This window comes from Planococcus citri, chromosome 1, assembly GCF_950023065.1.
Source record: "Planococcus citri chromosome 1, ihPlaCitr1.1, whole genome shotgun sequence".
Lineage (NCBI taxonomy): Eukaryota > Metazoa > Arthropoda > Insecta > Hemiptera > Pseudococcidae > Planococcus > Planococcus citri.
In genome coordinates, this window is record NC_088677.1 from 21,663,434 (window position 1) to 21,683,328 (window position 19,895).

A 19,895-nucleotide genomic window follows, 5' to 3' on the forward strand; every position below is an offset into this window, starting at 1 on the left:
CGACTGTTAAATTTTTATAGTTTCTTCCAAATATTTTAATGGAAGTGAGAAAAAAATTAGGTGCAAGATGCATACCATACCAGGGAACAAAATGGAAGAGATTCGAAGAATCAGGAAATCCAACGTCGTCGTCGTCGAAAACGAAAGTTACACGATACGAATACTTACATGCATTCTAGAATGGTCAGAGGGGAAGGGGGGACCCTGAGACCGACGAAAAAATGTCAATTTTGTACCCATCGATTCGATCGACTCGTTTACACGATGACACATTTTAACGAACGGAAACACAGTCTTAATTAATTGCCAGTACGTTTCTTAGTGTAGCTTACCATGCAATTAAGGTCTTCGTCGGCGTACAATCCTGGAAAATGTTTCTGATCACCGCAACTGAAAGCTGTATCGGGTAATTCGACCCTGGAGGTGAAATTATCGTCGAAATTTTTATCGTAATTGACCGGATAGTATTCTTTGGGAGCGTTCATCACTTTATGAATACCGGTCAACGAGTATTTCTGTTTCGGTGCAGGTTTCGAGATGATATTTTTCGAAGCTGTTAATTCGTTGCTATTTTGAAAAGCGGCCGGTGTGGTTGGCGGAGGGGTGGTTGTGGTCGAAGTGGTCGAGATGGGTTTGGGCGAGGTGGTGGTGGTGGCGGCGGCGGCCAAAGCTTGCAGTTGTTTCTGCTGCTGGTAGAGCATTTGTTGCTGGCGTAATTGTATCGAGGCGAGTAGGGCATCGGCGCTGATGTTGGTCGCTTGAGCGACGCTTTTCAACGCGTGTCCTACGGCTTCTGGTAACAAGGGATCTGCCGGAGGAGCAGGAGCTGACGGCGAGACGACTTTCAGTTGAGATATCGAGTTGGAGGCGATGTCGTTGTCGCGTTGGCCGTTTAATGCGGTGAACTGCCGAGACCAAAAAATGAAACATTAGAATGAGGAGGAAATATTAATCGGGTGAAATCGGTTTTTGGGCCGGATCCGAAATCGACTGTGGTATTGAACGATTCTATGGGACGTGATAATGATGTAGGTGTGCCTTTTTTTGGAATAAATAAGTTAAAAATATCGATAAGAGGGCTTTCCTGCTGTGTGCTCAACATTTCCTTCTGTACCAAACCAGCTTGAACTCATTTTCATTTTTTTTAGATCAATTTTTGAAATCGATAACTCGGTACTTATTTGATCTAACAGGCATGAAATCCACTGTTTAATTTTTTTTTTTAGTGACTTTAGTGACTAAAAATTAGCAAAAAAGTGGCCAAAAATTTGAGAAAAAGTGACCAAAATTTTGAGAAATGAGAGCAAAGTATATTATGTTAGTCGGGGAGCCCGCATAAGGATCTATTGTACCCCCCCGTCGATCCTCCGGGACAACTTTTTTTCTTAAATGGGGAGTTCCTAAGGAACATTTTTTTAGCCCTTGTCCTCAAAAAAACTTGCCATTTACAAAATGGCGGCAATTTTGATTTACAGGTCAGCCAAAATCGCAGATTTTGCGTTCGGCGTTCCAACATAGGACTTGCACAACATTTTTAATACCGTAGGTACAAAAGTAGATTGAAAGAGCAGGCAAAAACTTATCACCTGCCAAAATTTCAAGTGCTAAAGTGCTTTTTTCGATTTTTGGTGAATTTTTGAAAATCTTTAGGCCAAAAATGAGGGGAAAAAATCAAAATTTTACCAAAATGACCAAGAAAGCTGAAATTTGAGATATACCCATTTTTCGACTTGCCAAATCGATTGGAAAATATTTCAAACTGTTTTGAGCAGTTCTGGAGCCTCCAGAAAATTTTTGAAACTCAAAATTCCGACAAAATTTCATCAAATTAAGTCGGAAAGCCAATATTTATTCTACAAACTAATTTCAATACGATACGGCGTCGACTGCAAGTTGATTTCAAGTCGTTTTGGAGCCTCCAGCGACTTTTTGAAAATTACTGGAGCCTCCAGGAGATTTTTGAAACTTGAAATTCCCACAAAATTTCATCAAATTGAGTTGGAAGGCCAAAATGCACTCTGCAACTAGTGTCTTTCGGAGCCACCGGCAAATTTTCGAAAATAACTGGAGCCTCCAGTAGATTTTAGAAATTTGAAATTTCCCTAAAATTTCATCAAATTAAGTCGGAAAGCCAATATTTATTCTACAAACTAATTTCAATACGATACGGCGTCGACTGCAAGTTGATTTCAAGTCGTTTTGGAGCCTCCAGCGACTTTTTGAAAATTACTGGAGCCTCCAGGAGATTTTTGAAACTTGAAATTCCCACAAAATTTCATCAAATTGAGTTGGAAGGCCAAAATGCACTCTGCAACTAGTGTCTTTCGGAGCCACCGGCAAATTTTCGAAAATAACTGGAGCCTCCAGTAGATTTTAGAAATTTGAAATTTCCCTAAAATTTCATCAAATTAAGTCGGAAAGCCAAAATTCATTATACAAACTAATTTCAATACGCTACGAAGTCGACTCCAGGTTGATTTCAAGTCATTTTGGAGCCTCCAGCGACTTTCTGAAAAGTACTGGAGCCTCCAGCAGATTTTTGAAACTCGAAATTCCCACAAAATTTCATCATATTGAGTTGGAAGGCCGAAATTTACTCTGCAACTCAAGTCTTTTGGAGCCTCCTGCAAATTTTCGAAAATTACTGGAGCCTCCAGTAGATTTTTGAAATTTGAAATTTCTCTAAAATGTCATCAAATTAAGTTGGAAAGCCAAAATTCATTCTACAAACTAATTTCAATACGCTACGAAGTCGACTGCAGATTGATTTCAAGTAGTTTTGAAGCCTCCAGCGACTTTCTGAAAAGTACTGGAACCTTCAGTAGATTTTTCAAACTTGAAATTTCTCAAAATTTCATCAAATGGAGATGGAAAGCCGAAATTCATTCTGTAAGCTAATTTCAATACGCTATGAAGTCGACTGCTGGTGGGTTTAAAGTCGTTTTGGAGCCTCCAGCGACTTTTTGAAAAGTTATATGGCGTTTTTTGGAAAACTGAAATCACCGAACAGTAACTGGAAGCTTCAAAACCATTTGAAACCACCATGCAATCGACTTCAAATCGTATTGAAATTAGTTTGCTAACTCTATTTGATAAAATCTTGTGGGAATTTCAAGTTTCAAAAATCCAGTGACTCCAGTAATTTTCAAAAAGTCGTTGGAGGCTCCAAAACGACTTGAAATCCACCTGCAGTCGACTTCCTAGCGTATTGAAATTAGTTCGCAGAATGAATTTCGACTTTCCATCTCCATTTGATGCAATTTTGTGAGAATTTCGAGTTTCAAAAATCTGCTGGAGGCTCCAGAACTGCTCAAAACGGGTTGAAACAGTCTCCAATCAATTTGGCGTGTCGAAAATAGGGTATATCCCAAATTTCAGCTTTCTTGGTCAATTTGATAAAATTTTGATTTTTTTCCTCATTTTTGGCCTAAATTTGATTTTCACAAAATTCACCAAAAATCGAAAAAGGCACTTTTGCACTTGAAATTCTGACAGGTGTTAAATTTTTGCCTGATGTTTCGATCTGCTTTTGTATGGTTTAGAAAATATCGGCTCTACCTATTTTTGGTGAATTTTTAAGAATCAAAAGGCCAAAAACAATAATTGAAAAAAATTTAAATTTCACCAAATTGACCTAGAAAACTGAAATTTGAGATACACCTTATTTTCGACCAGTCAAATCGATTGGAAACGGGTTTCAAATCGTTTTGAGTAGTTCTGGAGCATCCAACAAATTTTTGAAACTACGATCAAAAGGACTTGAAAAAACGAAATTCACTCTGTGAACTAATTTCAATATCAATACTCTATGAAGTCGATTGCAGAGAAAAATGGAATTGCAGGCAGATTTCAATCCGTTTTGCAGCCTCCAGCGGCTTTTTAAAAACTTTTGTTTTTTTAAGAAATTCCACAAAATCATTCAGAATCAACTTCAGCACGAACTGTGTGGAGTGAATTCGTACATTGAACTATATTTGATGAAATTTTGTGAATATTTCACGGTTTAAAAATTTCCTGGAGGCTCCAGCAACTTCCAAACAAAACGACTAGAAATATTCCTGCATTCAACTGTATGGCGTATTGAAATTAATTTACAAAAGAAGTTTGACTTTCCAACTGCATTTGATGAAATTTTGTGGAAATTTCAAGTTTCAAAAATCTGCTGGAGGCTCCAGAACTGCTTGAAACGATTTGAAACCGTTCCCAATCGATTTAGCAGGTCGAAAATAAGGTATACGCCAAATTTCGGCATTCAAGGTCAATTCGGTAACATTTTTAATTTTTTAATTTTTGGCTCAGATAAATTTGATTTTTAAAAATTCACCAAAAATCGAAAAATGCACTTTGCAGGTGTTTAAAAAATTTGTGATTGTACTGATTGTCCTTTGTCCTATATTCGTCTAATTTTTGTTTCGTTCGGATCCGTAATAACCTGAACTATTTCATAAAAATAAGTGACCATAACTCACCGAAATACGTCTATTATTTCCATTATTATTACTATTACTATTCCCTGCACTATTTCCATTCTGTAGTAAACTCTGTAAAACGGTCTGCGCGTCTGGTTTATTCGTTAATGTAGGAACTTTTGCAATTGACTGAGGTAAAGCCGCAAAAGCCGGCACTGCTACGATAGTAACGGGATCTTCGTCTCTAACTTTCGTTATCCTGGTCGGCCTATTCAACTTATGATCTCCTGGATGAATCGGCCTGAACGGTGGCACAGTCATTAGTGAAACTGGCGCATGACGACTTCCCGGGGCTCTAATATTAATCGCATGACTCGACCTGTTCGATGCAATCTGCTACAAATACATCATAAAAAGTTAATTCGGAGAAAAAAAATCAATAATCGTCGTGACTTTATTGTATACCTACTGTATGTGTATAGATGATACTCTATGTACCATATACAGGTGGGTATACGTCTTTAATAATAATAATGTTATTTTCTTTTAATTACTTTGTTTTCCGTTTTCGGTGTTGTAGTCAATAATGGTTGAAAGTATCCGGCAGCGCTTCTACCAGAAGGCGCTGAACGACGATTCGAACCTTCAGAATTCGAAAGCGATTCTTTGAAGCCCAATTCATCCCCCAGGCTAAAACCTGTACGTGATGAGAATTCATTAAAAAATCTATTTCGTGCAAATTTCATCTATTTACTTATTTGCAGGGTTTCGGGAAAATATCAGTTAATGAAAAGAAATTATTAATTTTATTTTCAAAAGGTTATGAGTTTATGTACATCTTTGAGCTGTGAAACCAATAAGTAGGTATACCTGGACCATTTTCTATCACCTTTTTTTTGAGGGGGTGGGGGGGAGGGGAGGAGCAGGAGGCACACCAATTCTCAAAAAAATTGTAAGCCCATAACTTTTTGTATCCCTTCCCCACCTAACACATCCGAAAAGAATTGATTTTCGCCTCATCTATTCAAAAAGTCCTCTTTTTGTACCAAAATTGACACACAGAAGTCTTCTTATTTTTGCCAAACTCACTTCCCAAAGTTCAGGTTTTTTTTGGCCAAATTTACACAAGCCGAAAAGTTTCCATTTCTGAAGAAAGAAAAAAAAACACTAAAAAGCGTCAATTTTTGGCAAAGTAGTCAAGAAGTGTTCGTTTTAGTCAAAATTGACAAAAAAAGTTCCAATGTTTGGTAAAATTGTCAGAAAAGGCAAAAATTGTAAAATAGCCTCTTTCTTGCCACTTTGCTCAAAAATTCCTTCCCTCCCCCCCCCCAAAAAAATACCAAATGTTTTTTCTCTTCAAAATTACCAAAACAAGTTCTCATGTTTCTTTGTCAAAATTCTCAGGAATAATTACTTTCTATATAAAACAGTCAAATGGTGGTAATTTTTGCCAAAATTGCCAACAAGGTGATATAATATAGTATGACACAAAAGTAGTGCCCGATGGCTTTTATTTTTAAGGGGGAAAAGCTAGAGAGATGAATGAAGCGCCGTTGAGTAGGGAAAAATAAGAGCTTTCAAAAGCGACCTTGAAGATTTCAGGCCCATGCACACTTGCACAGGGTGTCCACAAATTGAAAACCCGGTTTATGCAAAAAATTCAAACTGGTTTTTATTGGCGCAATGTATTCTACACACTAAGGCGACAAAAACGTGATATGAATTTTTTGAAACCGGTTCATTAATTTGCAACCAGTTGACAAAAAATACCCAAAAATTGTAGATAGAGAAAAAAGCTTGAAACAAAAGTTGTAGAGCGTGAAAATTTTCAGAATTCTGTCTATCTAATCACATTTTGAAACCGGTTCATTAGTTCGTATTTAGCAACCAGTTTTTGACAATCACCTAAAAGTTGGAGATAGAGAAAAAAACCTGAAACAAAAGTTGTAAAGCGTGAAAAATTGAACCATTTTTGATGATCTAACTTTTGATGGCTTGCTGCAATTTAATGAACCGGTTTCAAAATCCAATCAGCGAAAATGGCTCAATTTTTCACGCTCTATAACTTTTTTCTCAAGTTTTTTCTATATTTACAATTTTTAGGTGATTGTAAAAACCTGGTTGCTAAATGCAAACCAATGAACCGGTTCCAAAATGTGATTGAACTAAAATGTGTAATTTTTCATGCCTTACAACTTTTGGTTCAAACTTTTTTCATTATCTACAATTTTTAGGTAATTTTTTATAACTGGCTGCGAATTAACGAACTGGTTTCAAAATCCAATCAGCGAAAATGGTTCAATTTTTCACACTCTACAACTTTTTTCTCAAGCTTTTTTCTCTATCTTCAATTTTTAGGTGATTGTCAAAAAGAAAAAACTGGTTGCTAAATGCAAACCAATGAACTGGTTTCAAAATGTGATTGAACACAATTATTGTGTAATTTTTCATGCCCCAAAACTTTTATTTCAAGCTTTTTTCTCGAACTCGAATTTGCAGGTAATTTTTGATAACTGGTTGCAGATTATGAACCGGTTTCAAAATACAACCAGCGAGAATGGTTCAATTTTTCATGCTCTACAACTTTTGTTTCAAGTTTTTTTCTCTATCTTCAACTTTTAGGTGATTGTCAAAAACTGGTTGCTATATACGAACCAATGAACCGGTTTCAAAATGTGATTAGATGGACAGAATTCTGTAAATTTTCACGCTCTACAACTTTTGTTTCAAGCTTTTTTCTCCATTTATAATTTTTGGGTATTTTTTGTTAACTGGTTGCTAATTAATGAACCGGTTTCAAAAATTCATATCACGTTTTTGTCGCCTTAGTATGTAGAATACATTGCGGCAATAAAAACCAGTTTGAATTTTTTCAACCAAATCGGTTTTTCAATTTGTGGACACCCTGTGCATGAGCCGGAAATTTTCAAGGTCGCCTTTGAAAGTCCTTACTTTTCCCTACTCAACGCCGCTTCATTCATCTCACCAGCTCTTTCCCCTTAGAAATAAAACCACGGCGGGCACTACTTTTGTGTCATACTACCGAAACGTCCAAAAAGCATTGATTTTTGCCTCATCTGTCTAAGAAGTCCTTTTTTTTTTCAAGGTCTACAAAACAAAAGTCTCGTTTCTACAAGGCTCCCACCAATTTTTTCCTCCGAAAAAAAGTAACTTCAGTAACCTAAAAATGTCGAAAAAGTTACCAAAAAGTAACGAAAAAAGTAACAAAACATGGGAAAATCAATTCATCGAAGACAACAACTCATTGAAATAAAAACTTTTCGTTTTTAATAAAAATCTGCACTTGAATGAAAGTCGAAAGAAATTTACACAATTTCAGCAAAAAGCACAACTTTTTGGCAATTAGTTCCCAAAAATTATACATTTTTGTAACGTTTGCCAAAAAAAAATGACTTGACAACTTTTTGATGGAAAAAATCACAGAAATTTTCAAAATTTTAGCGAATCAATGACGAAGGTGCCACTATTTTTTTTTGACATTTTCAACCAAAAAAGCGTGACTTTTGTGTAATTTTTGAGGAAAAAAATGGAACTTTGTAGCAAATTTTTCAAAAAAAAAACCGGAATATTTGTTGAAAATAAAGACTGTGAAAATTTCAACAAAAAACAAGACTTTTTGGCAATTACTGACAAAGTGATATTTTTTCGAAATTTCTATCAAAAAATAATTGGGATATTTTGTATCTTTTTCGTAAACAAGCCAGACATCTATGGAATTTTTGGCAAACAAAAACTCAACTTGGGAGTGCTCAATTTTTGAGAAAAATTTTGATTTTTCAGCAATTTTGCTAAAAAACAAAACTTTAACAATTTCAGCAAAAAAAAGAAAAACTTTCAAGAAATTATTGGCAGAAAAGTGATACCTACTTGAACGCAATTCTAGTTGAAAAAAACGCTAATTTTCATTTTTGACAATTCATAATACTGTACCAAAAAAAAAAATTGCTGGGATCTTTTTGGGAAAAAATGAACTTTTTGGAATTTTTTGCGAAGAAATAGCAAGAAATGAGGCTATTTGCACCTTTGAAAAGGACAGGATTCGTTGCTGTATTACTATTTCAGTATTTTTGGCAAAAAACGAAATATATTTCTTGCTTTTTTTACGCAGTGTGGCCGAGATTTAGAAAAATTGGATTTTGGAAATTCTTTTAAAAAAAGTACCTTTGGTTATCAAAATTTTGGAAAAAAAGTAACCAAGCACGAGCACTGTTTTTACAAAATTACTCAAAAGCTACTTTTTTCGTCTTTTATTCCTTCACCCACTTTTTCATTTTCTTCAGCTTTTATGGTAATTTTTCGATATTTTCTAATCTTTCTTCGAGTCATACCTATCTCTACGTTTACCTATTTTCTGGAAATGGGAAGATAGGGAACTTGATCAAAGACAAGTCATCAGTTTTGACCTTGACAGTTTTTAAGACGAGTCAATATCGCCATTTCGATCAGAGATAATATCAATTCACTGAAAAATTAGGATAATGTTTCGGATTTTGTGAAAAAAAATTCAAACACACACTTCTTTCCCCTCTTCATCACTTCAAATTATAGATATGACATCGTTATACTCAATAAATAGTCAATCTTCAACTCCATTACTTTCACAAAATGCATTTAGTACCCACAGCTACCTCTACTCAATTACGTAGGTAAAGTAAGCACATAAAAATAAACAAAAACGACGACTACAACAACAATAAATTTCTCAAACCACCCATACACTTCATTATGGAAGCGGAGGCGCGTGTCTCAGGTCTAGAGAAAAAGGAAGCTCGCTCACCTCGAATTTTTTTAGGGCATTTTAAAAATTACTTCATCATTTAAGAAAGATGATTACTTCAAGGTAGGTATTGTACGTACTACGTACAGTGAATTAAAGTCATCATCTGATCGAGATGGCGATTTTAAACACTCGTAGGTAAACCTGACATCGATGAGATCACATCTACAAATAATTGATCGAGAGAAAAGAGCACTCAATTCAAGTATGGTGCAAGGTAGGTAAAGGTATCCAACGTTTAGAAATATTTACGTCGTCTGTAGATCTGTAGAATGCGTTTCTCGATGGTAGGTATTTTCGATTGTAATTTTATATTAAACGTAAACGTGCAACTATTCATTAAAAAAATGTACATAATGATACGAAGCCCAGCGGTCTTATACATATTGAGCATTATGTAATCCGTAATACCATCAATTGAGCGAAAATTACGAGCGGTCATCCAAAAATATGTAGTACAAAATAGGTACATATTTCTCGACGATGAAAATTATTGCAACCTTTGTATGTACAAAGCAAGAGGACGTGTGTAGACAGAGTTTGGAAATTTATTGTTGATATATAAAAATGTTGATCGATGCGATGCATGCAATATGTACACAGAATTTGGAATCAATGGGGGTCCGCTCGAAGTTCACTTAAATATCGTATGATGTACACTTTCTCGGTTTTATGATTGTAGTCTATTATTAAATCCGACTTACCAAGCCCAAAATAACTTTTCACCCCTCCTAAGTTTCGAACTCGGAATATACTCGATTTCTTGAACCCGCAGTTCAATGTGAACCCAAAGTCAGATTCAAAAACACAAGTTGAGTACACGGACCGCCATTTCATCCCTGATAAAAACAAAACAATGAGTAAATATATGTACAATATAGGTAAAGAGTCGTACAGGTAATTAAATTATTCTTCGTTTTTTGCGCTGTTTCTATTGCGGTAATAAATTATGGTGGATTGTGAAAGAAAGATGTTGGGAAGATTTCGAATTTTTTTTGACCAAATTCAGTGGAAATAATATTCATTTTGAGTCAGAAATCGCTCAGAAAAAATTTCAGGTTCGGAGGTGCCACTGGAGAGCAGATATGGGTTCGAAGAGAGAAAGCATTGCTCCAACCCTTACTCAACCTGTTTCGGGAAAAAAGTATTTGAAATTCTGCGTCGAAACAGACTATTTCCAGGAAAATCCAAGACCATTTTTAGGGTTCTACTGAATGGTTAAAAATTTGCAAAAGGCTCATTTTTGGGTAAATTCAAAATTTTTTCTTCACAAATACCTTATTTCGCATAAACCAAGCCAAAATATTAAAAGAAATAATTTACGATGTTGCCAAATTCAAAAAAATCAAAAAAAATAGTCAAAAGGCTCATTCTTTTGGGTAAATTAAAATTTTTTTCTTCTCAAATATTTCGTATTTCAAGCAAAATTATTGAAAGAAATTGTTCATAACACAGATGGGAGAATTTCTGTCATTGTTGCCAATTTCAAAAAATCAAAAAAAAATAGTCAAAAGGCTCACTTTTGGGCACATTTAAAGTTTTTCTTCTCAAATGTTTAGTATTTCAAGCTAAATCTTTGAAAGAAATTGTTCATAACACAGATAGGAAAATTTATGTCATTGTTGCCAATTTAAAAAAATCAAAAAAAATAGTCAAAAGACTAATTTATGGGTTAATTTAAATTTTTTGTTCTCAAATATTTCGCATAAACCAAGCCAAAATATTGAAAGAAATTGTTCATAACATAGGTAGGAGATTTTCTGTCATTGTTGCCAATTTCAAAAAAATCAAAAAAAAAATAGTCAAAAGGCTCATTTTTGGATAAATTTAATTTTTTGTTCTCAAATACCTGATATTTTGTATATCAAGCCAAATTATTGAAAGAAATTGTTCAAAACACAGGTAGGATAATTTTTGTCATTGTTGCCAATTTCAAAAAATCAAAAAAAAATAGTCAAAAGGCTCATCTTTGGGTAAATTCAAATTTTTTCTTCCCAAATATTTCGTATTTTAAGCCAACATATTGAAAGAAATTGTTCATAACAAAGATGGGAGAATTTCTGTCATTGTTGCCAATTTCAAAAAAATCAAAAAAAAATAGTCAAAGGCTCATTTTTGGGTAAATTTAATTTTTGTTTTCTCAAATACTTGATATTTTGTAGGTATATTTAGCCAAATTATTGAAAGAATTTGTTCATAGTTCACAGGTAGGAGAATTTCCGTCATTGTTGCCAATTTCAAAAAAATAAAAAAAATAGTCAAAAGACTCATTTTTAGGTTTTTAAATTGTTTTCAAATATTTCGTATTTTAAGCCAAATTATTGATAGAAATTGTTCATAACACAGGTAGGAAAATTTCTGTCATTGTTGCCAATTTCAAAAAATCAAAAAAAAATTAGTCAAAAGGCTCATTTTTGGGTAAATTCAAATTTTTTTCAAATATTTCGTATTTTAAGCCAAATTATTGAAAGAAACTGTTTATAATAACACAGATGGGAGAATTTCTGTCAGTGTTGCCAATAATTTCAAAAAATCGAGAAAAATAGTCAAAAACTTGCCAATTTTTTTTCGATTCATTAAAATTGGCACTTATGCGACCTGAAAATCGGCATCACTGTAGTTCCAAAATATTTCCTCGGTTTCAGAGATAATATCGTTCCATACTTTGGAGCCACATCTCCAAAATGTTGGCTTTGGAGCAAGTGGGTTTCATCGCGCACTTTCGACGAGAATATATTGCAGATCAAAACTGAGATGCAATGGTGCCAAATTTTTGATCATTGTTGTCAATTTTAAAAAATCGAGAAAAATAACCAAAAACTTGTCAAAATTTTTCAGTTTTTTTTTGAAATTTGCACTAATGACTGGAAAATTGGCACCTCTGCATTCTAAAAATATTTCATCATCTGAGAATTTTTTTCGATTTTTTCCCCCCAATTTTATCTACTATACTTAGGACCTTATAACAGAAAAATTTATTAACCCCAAACAAAACACTTCGTTTTTTGTTTTTTTTTCTCAGAAGAATTTTTTCATTGCGGTAGAACTGGAATAAAGTGTCACTGAATAACGCCGGTTTTCTCCTTTGAAATGAATAATGTCCCTAAAAATCAAACTTTCAAAACCAAAATTTACTCGAAAATGAACAATTTGCAGATTCTCAACCGCTCAGCTGAACCCTGAAGGAGGTCTTGAATTTCGAAGTTGATGGCGTAGGTTGACACAGAATCTCAAAGAAATACTATTTTTTGGAACTGGACCATTATCTCACAACAAGTTGATTGGGGGCTAAAGAGAAGAAACCACGAATTTTTTCAAAAATGGTTTCTCTTTTGAGAATCTATTTCTCTTCTCCAGAGGGCCAGAGGCACTTCCGAAGAGCTGAAATATTTTCTGAGAGACTTTCAGCTCAAAATGAACGTCTTCGTTGAATTTGGTTCGCCATCCACCCTGACCTTGCTCTTGTAAAAAGGGCAGCCTAACAAATGAACCAGTCCATTTGCAAAACTCCACAAGTGCCACTTTTGGGATTTTTATTTCTATTTGGAATTTTATTGCTTATGTTGGACTCTTTCAAATCATCAAATGACAATGAAAAAAAAATGTAACATTGGAGTGTTACAAATGACTGGCTCAGGTACAGAAAGTGCAGACAAAATTCAACACGGCGTATCAAATGGTCAATGTTTGATATTTTGTAATTTTATATCGAGTTAGATACATAACACGATTATGTTTTTAACGGCCTAGTTGCTTTTACAACAAAATAATTTCCATTCTAAATCCTAATAATAAAATTACGATGGTATTTTCACCATCTCCATCTATTGTACAAATAGTAAAAACATATACATATAGGATTTTTAAAAAAAAGATTGACATATTTTGTGTAACTGGTTCGCTTCGTGTTTGTGTTTACCTACTCGAGTTACATACGAAACTAAAAGTACGTCTAGGTAAGTTACATTGAACAAATACCGCGTCTCATCGTCATCGCGTCGGCGGTACAACAAAATACACATACGTGCGGGATATTTAATTAGAAAAAATTTATCTACTCGATAAAAAAATCATGTACGAGGACGTGTGCTGCGCACAAGTCGGTGGACAAAACGAAATGAGAAAGTAGTTAAGACGAAACAGTGACTCCAAACCGTTTAATTCACTTTTACTTTTGATCTTATAGTGCTTTGTATGGAGATATGACAACCAAACCGAGCCATCAACCTCAACGTATACCTATATCGAAGAGTAAATACTATAATTTCGACGAATCGAAAACGTATCAAGCTTATGAAAAATTATCGCCTTATGGTCTCTCTCGATGCTTTAATCAATTAACGTAGCGTGGTAGAATACATATATAAAATATTATGAAGGTATATGAGATGTAAGTATTTTATGCTGGTTCTGGTGAAAAGGCGCAAAAAATGATAGACTTGGTGTCAATGGTCGACTAAATGTGTGTATGTGAGTGTACAGTGTATGTATTTTACTTGTGCATGCAAAATTATAGCTCACGTGTTGGAATAGTTTTGATATGTATATCTGACAAGCCAGCATGTTGTTTTCTTTAATGAACACCTACTCATATTTTACCCGAGGCTATAGTCGTGAGAAATTACCTCCACGAGTTTATAAAGATCGATCAATTAGTCGTTTAAATGACTGGAACTTCGATGAGTTCATATAGATATTGAAATATTTTGTGAAAGGAGTCTAATGGAGGAATATGCATAACATGATCTAAAGCATTAACTACGCGTATGTATACGTACTTTTCATTTTCAACAAGACTAATCAGAAAGAGGAGTTGAGAGGTTAAATGCCCCGAAAATATTGTAAACAAGGTCGTTTTCAGTAATTTTTGGACATTATGGCATCCCACCACCGACGACTTCTAACCAAAAATCATGTTCCTGTGTTCAACAATTTCAAGACACAATTATAGACTCCAACTATCATGTTGTTTCTGGAATCAACTTCCGACATGAAAGAGAAAAAGTGCAACATTGTTCAAAAATCCTCATCATCATCATTGAACTTTGACCTGGTGAGCTGTTCAGCCCGTTTGGGAAACTGTAGAAGAATTGCTCGCCGATGTATCATCAAGTTTTTTCTTTGATCTTTCTCTGCTCCAACTGTCAGTTGGAGTGTATTCTTTGACTTTTCTAGGGGACCGTTCCTCAGGCATTCTATCAACATGTCTTTGCCATTTTTTCTGTTATCTTTCACCCATCCAATGATTGGCTCAGATCCTAGCTCCTTCAGGATGTCATCATTCCTTTTCCTATCACGTCTCGTACATCATGCCATGGCTCTCATGAATCTCCTTTCAGCTGAGGTTACTCTGCTTTTTATATCCTTTCTCATTGTCCATGTTTCGCTTCCATACAGTAGCATTGGTCTTGACAGCATATTGCAGATTCTTACTCGAGTTTCGGCTCTGACTTTTCTTGGAGGGATGGCTCGGTTCATCACCCCACTTACTCTCAGGAATTTGTTGATCTTAAGTTGTGCATTGACCTCTCCTTCATAAGATAGCTTGCACCCTAGATATTTGAAGCTCATGACTTGTTCCACTGGGACTCCATTTACAACAATTTTACTGCGTATTGGCTCTTTACCCTCAAAGGCCATCACCTTTGTTTTTGACAACGAGATTCTCATGCTATATTTATCTGCTACTTTCTGAAGGTTGTACATCGCTCTCTGCAAGTCATCGTTGTTGTCAGCAAAGATCACCTGATCATCAGCAAATAGCAGGGAGAAGTTGTTTGAAATCCTGAGGAGAATCAAAGTGAACGAACAAATAGTATGCTCAATTGAAGAAATCAACATGGATTATGTAATAAGAGTAAGATCCGGAAACATGTCGGAAGCAAAGAAGATAGGATGAGGAGGAGTAAGACAGGGATGCCCAATGTTGTGTAGCCTGTTCAACATCTACTTTGACAACATGTCTAGCCCTTTTCACTTAGTTTTCAGCCATTCTTTAATCATGTTGTTAAAGTAGATGTTGAACAGGCTACAAGACATTGGGCATCCCTGTCTTACTCCTCCTCTTCCTATCTTCTTCACTTCCAATCCAACATGTTTCCAGATCTTACTCTTATTACATTATCTGTGTATATTTCTTCAGTTAAGCGTTTTATTTGTTCATTCACTTCCATTCTCCTCAGGATTTTGACACAATTTCTTCCTTTGTAGTTTATACTTGATTGTACGCCTTCTCCACATCAATGAAGCACACTTGGGTTTGTAGGTTATACTCTCATCTCTCCACATCAGCAGCTTTGTTGCTTATACTCCATTCCATCTATGCACAATCTTCCCTTTTGAAATCCATTTTGACATTCCAACATTATTGGCTCCACATGGCTCTTGATTTTTCTCACTAGCATCTTTGCAAGTATTTTGTAAGCAGCATTTAGCAGGCTTATTCCACTGTAGTTTCCTGGGTCATTTTGGTTTCATTTTTTGAAAATGGGTATTACAATTGAAGCATACGTTTCCAAAACGCATCTAGTCCAAAAAAATATTGATAAGAAATTCATGGTACTTGGTACAATTTAGAAATGTAGAAATGGCCCAAATTGGCTGATTTTTTGATATGTTGTAGCCAAGACCTTTGGGCACAACATATAAAAAATTCAGCTGCTACACAGATGACCTTGCAACCTCAGAATCTTTGAAAATGGACTTATCCCATACAACAATGACCATGCTAATTTTGATGTGAATGTCGACCCATCCACATCCGTCACTTTTGGATGCCACATGTCGATGTGAATTTCGACCCTGTGTTAAGCTAATTCTTGATGTAATTGTCGACTGATGTTGATCTGCATTTGTGTTGACAATAGACCGGTTCATGGTGAGATATTCGGTTTTAATAAGCGTACGGGTACAGCGTGAATTTAACTAATATTTCGTAGTCGAAGCGTTTTTTCTTTCGTTGTGTGAGGGTTCACCGGATTCACCGGGACAACTTTTGCATAGAAAAACAATGCTTAGACACCCACTATATTCACACAACACTCGTACGCGAACGGGTCTATTGGCTTGACACAGGGTCGAAATTCACATTGACATGGGGGATCCAAAAGTGATGGATGTGGATGGATCAACATTCACAACAAAATTTATGTCGACCTCCTGTTTTGTAAAGTTATAAAATTAGAGTTTTAAAATTAAAATTTTTTTTTCCAAAACTGATTTCCTCTGATGTGGCTTAAATTGCTCGTGCTGAAAACAGCATCGATGCAAAGTCCACCTCCGAAGAAGTACGGATGAACAGTCTGTATAATCAAAGATGGTGCAATGCTTTATCTAAGAGTACTATGTACTAAACTAATCCATTTTCATGTTGACATGTCGATGTTGATGTTGATGTGAAATAGAAATTTGACATCAACAATTAATACATTCACAATATCAACATCATATCATATACAACTCCAAACTGTGGAAAAGTGAATAATTTCATCAATGCCCTAAAAAATTTGTTTTCCTCATTGAACAAGATCATATTTTTGAATGTTTACCAAACTTTCAAACACTAAAACAGAAATTTTAATTCTGAAAAATTGGTCGACATAGTTGTAGATGTAAATTTCAAGCATCGAATTTTACATTTACATGTCAAGATGGCATGTCAAGGTATCAGAAATAATGAGAAAATTTCGAAAATTTTCATTTACCTGGCTATTGTACGGATAGAAGATTCCTGCTAAATAATTAATTGATCACTTTTCCATCATATGTTGGAAAAAAATGTAGTATATGTAAATGTCGACGTTGACAATTGTTGTGAGGGTAGTGCGTTTTGGAAACATATGCTTCAATTGCTGTATGGAAGTCTTCAGGTATGGTAGCACCTAATAGTATTTTATTGTAGAAAGCTAGCAGTCTCTTCTTTACAGTTATTGTGGCGTTTTTTAATAAGTCTGTTGGTAACTTAAGAGTATACAGAATGAAAAATTCCTAGATTAAAGAAATTTTAAACATTTTGGAAAACTAAGAGGACTCCAAGTGAAAAATGATTTGATCTGATCAAATCCTGACATTCCAATGGATTCATTTCAACTTGACCACGTGACCAGGATCAGATTGAAATCAGAAAAAAGTGTGTATTTTGTATTCAAAGGTTCCATTTTCAGTTGTAGAGTGTGAAAAATTGAATCATTTTTGCTGATCAGATTTTGAAACTGGTTCATTAAATCGCAGTAAGCCATTAAAATTTACCTGGTTGCAAGTTAGCCATTTTCAAAATCTGATCAGCAAAAATGGTACAACTTTTGTTACAAGCTTTTTTCTCTATCTTCAATTTTTAGATTATTGTCAAAAACTGGTTGCTAAATGCAAAAACCAATGAACTGGTTTCAAAATGTGATTGAACTGAATGGTGTAATTTTTCATGCCCCACAGCTTTTGTTTCAATCTTTTTTCTCTATCTCCAATTTTTAGGTAATTTTTGGTAACTGGTTGCAAATTATATCACATTTTTGTCGCCTTAGTGTGTAGAATACAGTGCACCAATAAAAACCCGTTTGACTTTTTTGACCAAACCAGTTTTTCAATTTGTGGACACCCTGAGCATGGGCCTGAAATTTTCAAAGACACTTTGGAAAGCCCTTATTTTACCCTGTACTCAACGCCGCTTCATTCATCTCTCTAGCTCTAGCTCTTTTCACTTAGAAATAAAAGCCACAGGGGCACTACTTTTGTGTCATACTTCCAAATTTCTGCTTTCTTGGTCAATTTGGTAAAATTTTGATTTTTTTAAATTTTTGGCTCAGGTAATTTTGATTTCCAAAAATTCACCAAAAATCAAAAACTGCACCTATGCGCTTGAAATTTGAGCTGGTGATAAATTTTTGCGGGCTTTTTCGATCTAGCTTTGTCCAGATCAAAAAAATTTTGAGTGGTTCTTATGTGTTGAAAAGCAAGTTTGTCTGACCTGTTAATCAAAATGGCCGCCATTTTATTAGTAGGGCCAACCTTTTTTTTGTTGAATAGTTAGCTTTGAAATGATCCTTAGGTTGTTCCCTATGAGAAAAAATTGCCCCGGATGATAGGAGGGATGAGGAAGAGGGGGGTGCAATTACACGCTTCATATAATTATATGCCATATGGAGGACTACAATCAAGTCCAGTAGGACCCTTATTCAAACCAAAATTCCCCTTATGCTTTTCTAAAAAAAAAAAAAAAAAAAAAAAATAGATGAATCAGTAGCTAAGAGACCGAGACGTTTCCTCGAAGGTGATTTCCACACTTTTTGATTCCTTTTCCGATTGACTTTATTACCTACTAATACCAAGTCTGACCTTTCCGCTGCAGTTATGCACCTCTCTCCACCACTCCTCAAAATTAAAACTTTCCTTCACCCTTCTAAATTCCAATTCAAGGTCATAATCATCGAATTCAACTCCAATTCACTTCAGTAATTGCAAATAAGATGAACTAGATATCACTAAAAATGATAAAAATTGACTTTGAGCTAAATTTTTGAGCAGATCATGAAACTGATTCTGTCTAAGTGTATAAGGTTATGAGAAATCAATCATCTATAATTGGCTGCGATTTGCGATGCGATTCAACTAAAAAATGATTAATAAAATTTAAACCTTCCTCCATCAGAACCATCAGTCGGTACGTACTAGGTAGGTACTCGTGAAATACAAATATTTTCATCTTTCGCATTCATTCATTTACTAATTAGGCACACAATTCAAACAGCTGGCGGATCTTTATACTCGTATTTTTATCAGAGCTAAACGTACGACCGCTTTTTCCAGATTCGCTGCTGTGTCGTCGTCGTAGTCATCGTCAAAAAAACCAAACCAAACCTATAGGCTGAACCACGTGCTTGTCACAGGTAATACTTTTCCGTTGGTCTTGGTTGTTTTACTCGTATATTAATACGAAACGACACATATCACTTTCTCATGGCGCAATCGTACAATAAATTCAATGTACATGAAAACGCTTTCGTTGGATGAAAAAATTTTCACACTGTATTTTCATCAAACGGTACTATGATGCTTACCTAGGTACTCGTCGTACTATAATATTACGTTATAGACACACACAAAAAAAGAACACAATACCGCAAACGTCACCTCGACTTGGAGTCATTTTAATACGACTATACGTACAAGTAGGTCACCTAGATGGCACATATGATTCATATAGTGCAACAGTCACACAGATAATAAGTGACCAACAAAAACATATTCGCAGATGTCAGTTGTTATAATTATTCAAATGGTAGATCGTTATTTTAACGATAAGAAGACTAATCCTCTATCTTCATGCAAAAGGTAGCCGAGACTATTTGTAAAATCATTACCACCCGAAATACTCGTACAAACAGATTTCACTCATCTCGGAGACACGACAGATATCGACTCGAGACGCCCAGCAACAATATTCGATATTCGGCGAATTCATTCCCAAAAAAAAAAAAATATGCACGACATCGACATTACTTACAGTAGTTTACACAACTACTGATCGTGAATCTGCAAGCCCCATAGAGGTTCGCGTAAGAGAGAGAACTGGAATACCGAGCAATAATTCGGTCAACTCGGTTGTGTGTTTGAATTTCGAGAGAGTTAATTTACGCGCGAAAGTGATATTTCAATAATTTTCAGATTAATATTAATGCGGCACACGATGTGAT

General features: G+C 35.1%; 1 protein-coding gene across 3 annotated transcripts in view; it reads right to left on the reverse strand.

Moving 5' to 3' along the window:
- mtg (mind the gap) overlaps positions 1–19,895 on the reverse strand; it is a 49,303-nt gene that overhangs the window by 3,899 nt on the left and 25,509 nt on the right. Inside the window, exons 2-5 of one of the 3 annotated variants that reach the window (XM_065370454.1) lie at positions 9,912–10,046; positions 4,964–5,106; positions 4,470–4,802; positions 333–905 (exon numbers count right to left, since the gene is read on the reverse strand). In XM_065370454.1, coding sequence (XP_065226526.1) covers positions 333–905; positions 4,470–4,802; positions 4,964–5,106; positions 9,912–10,046 — 1,184 coding nt within the window. Of the gene's footprint in view, positions 1–332; positions 906–4,469; positions 4,806–4,963; positions 5,107–9,911; positions 10,047–19,895 lie in introns of all 3 variants that reach the window. The other 2 variants (XM_065370453.1, XM_065370455.1) reach the window with 2 other exon arrangements.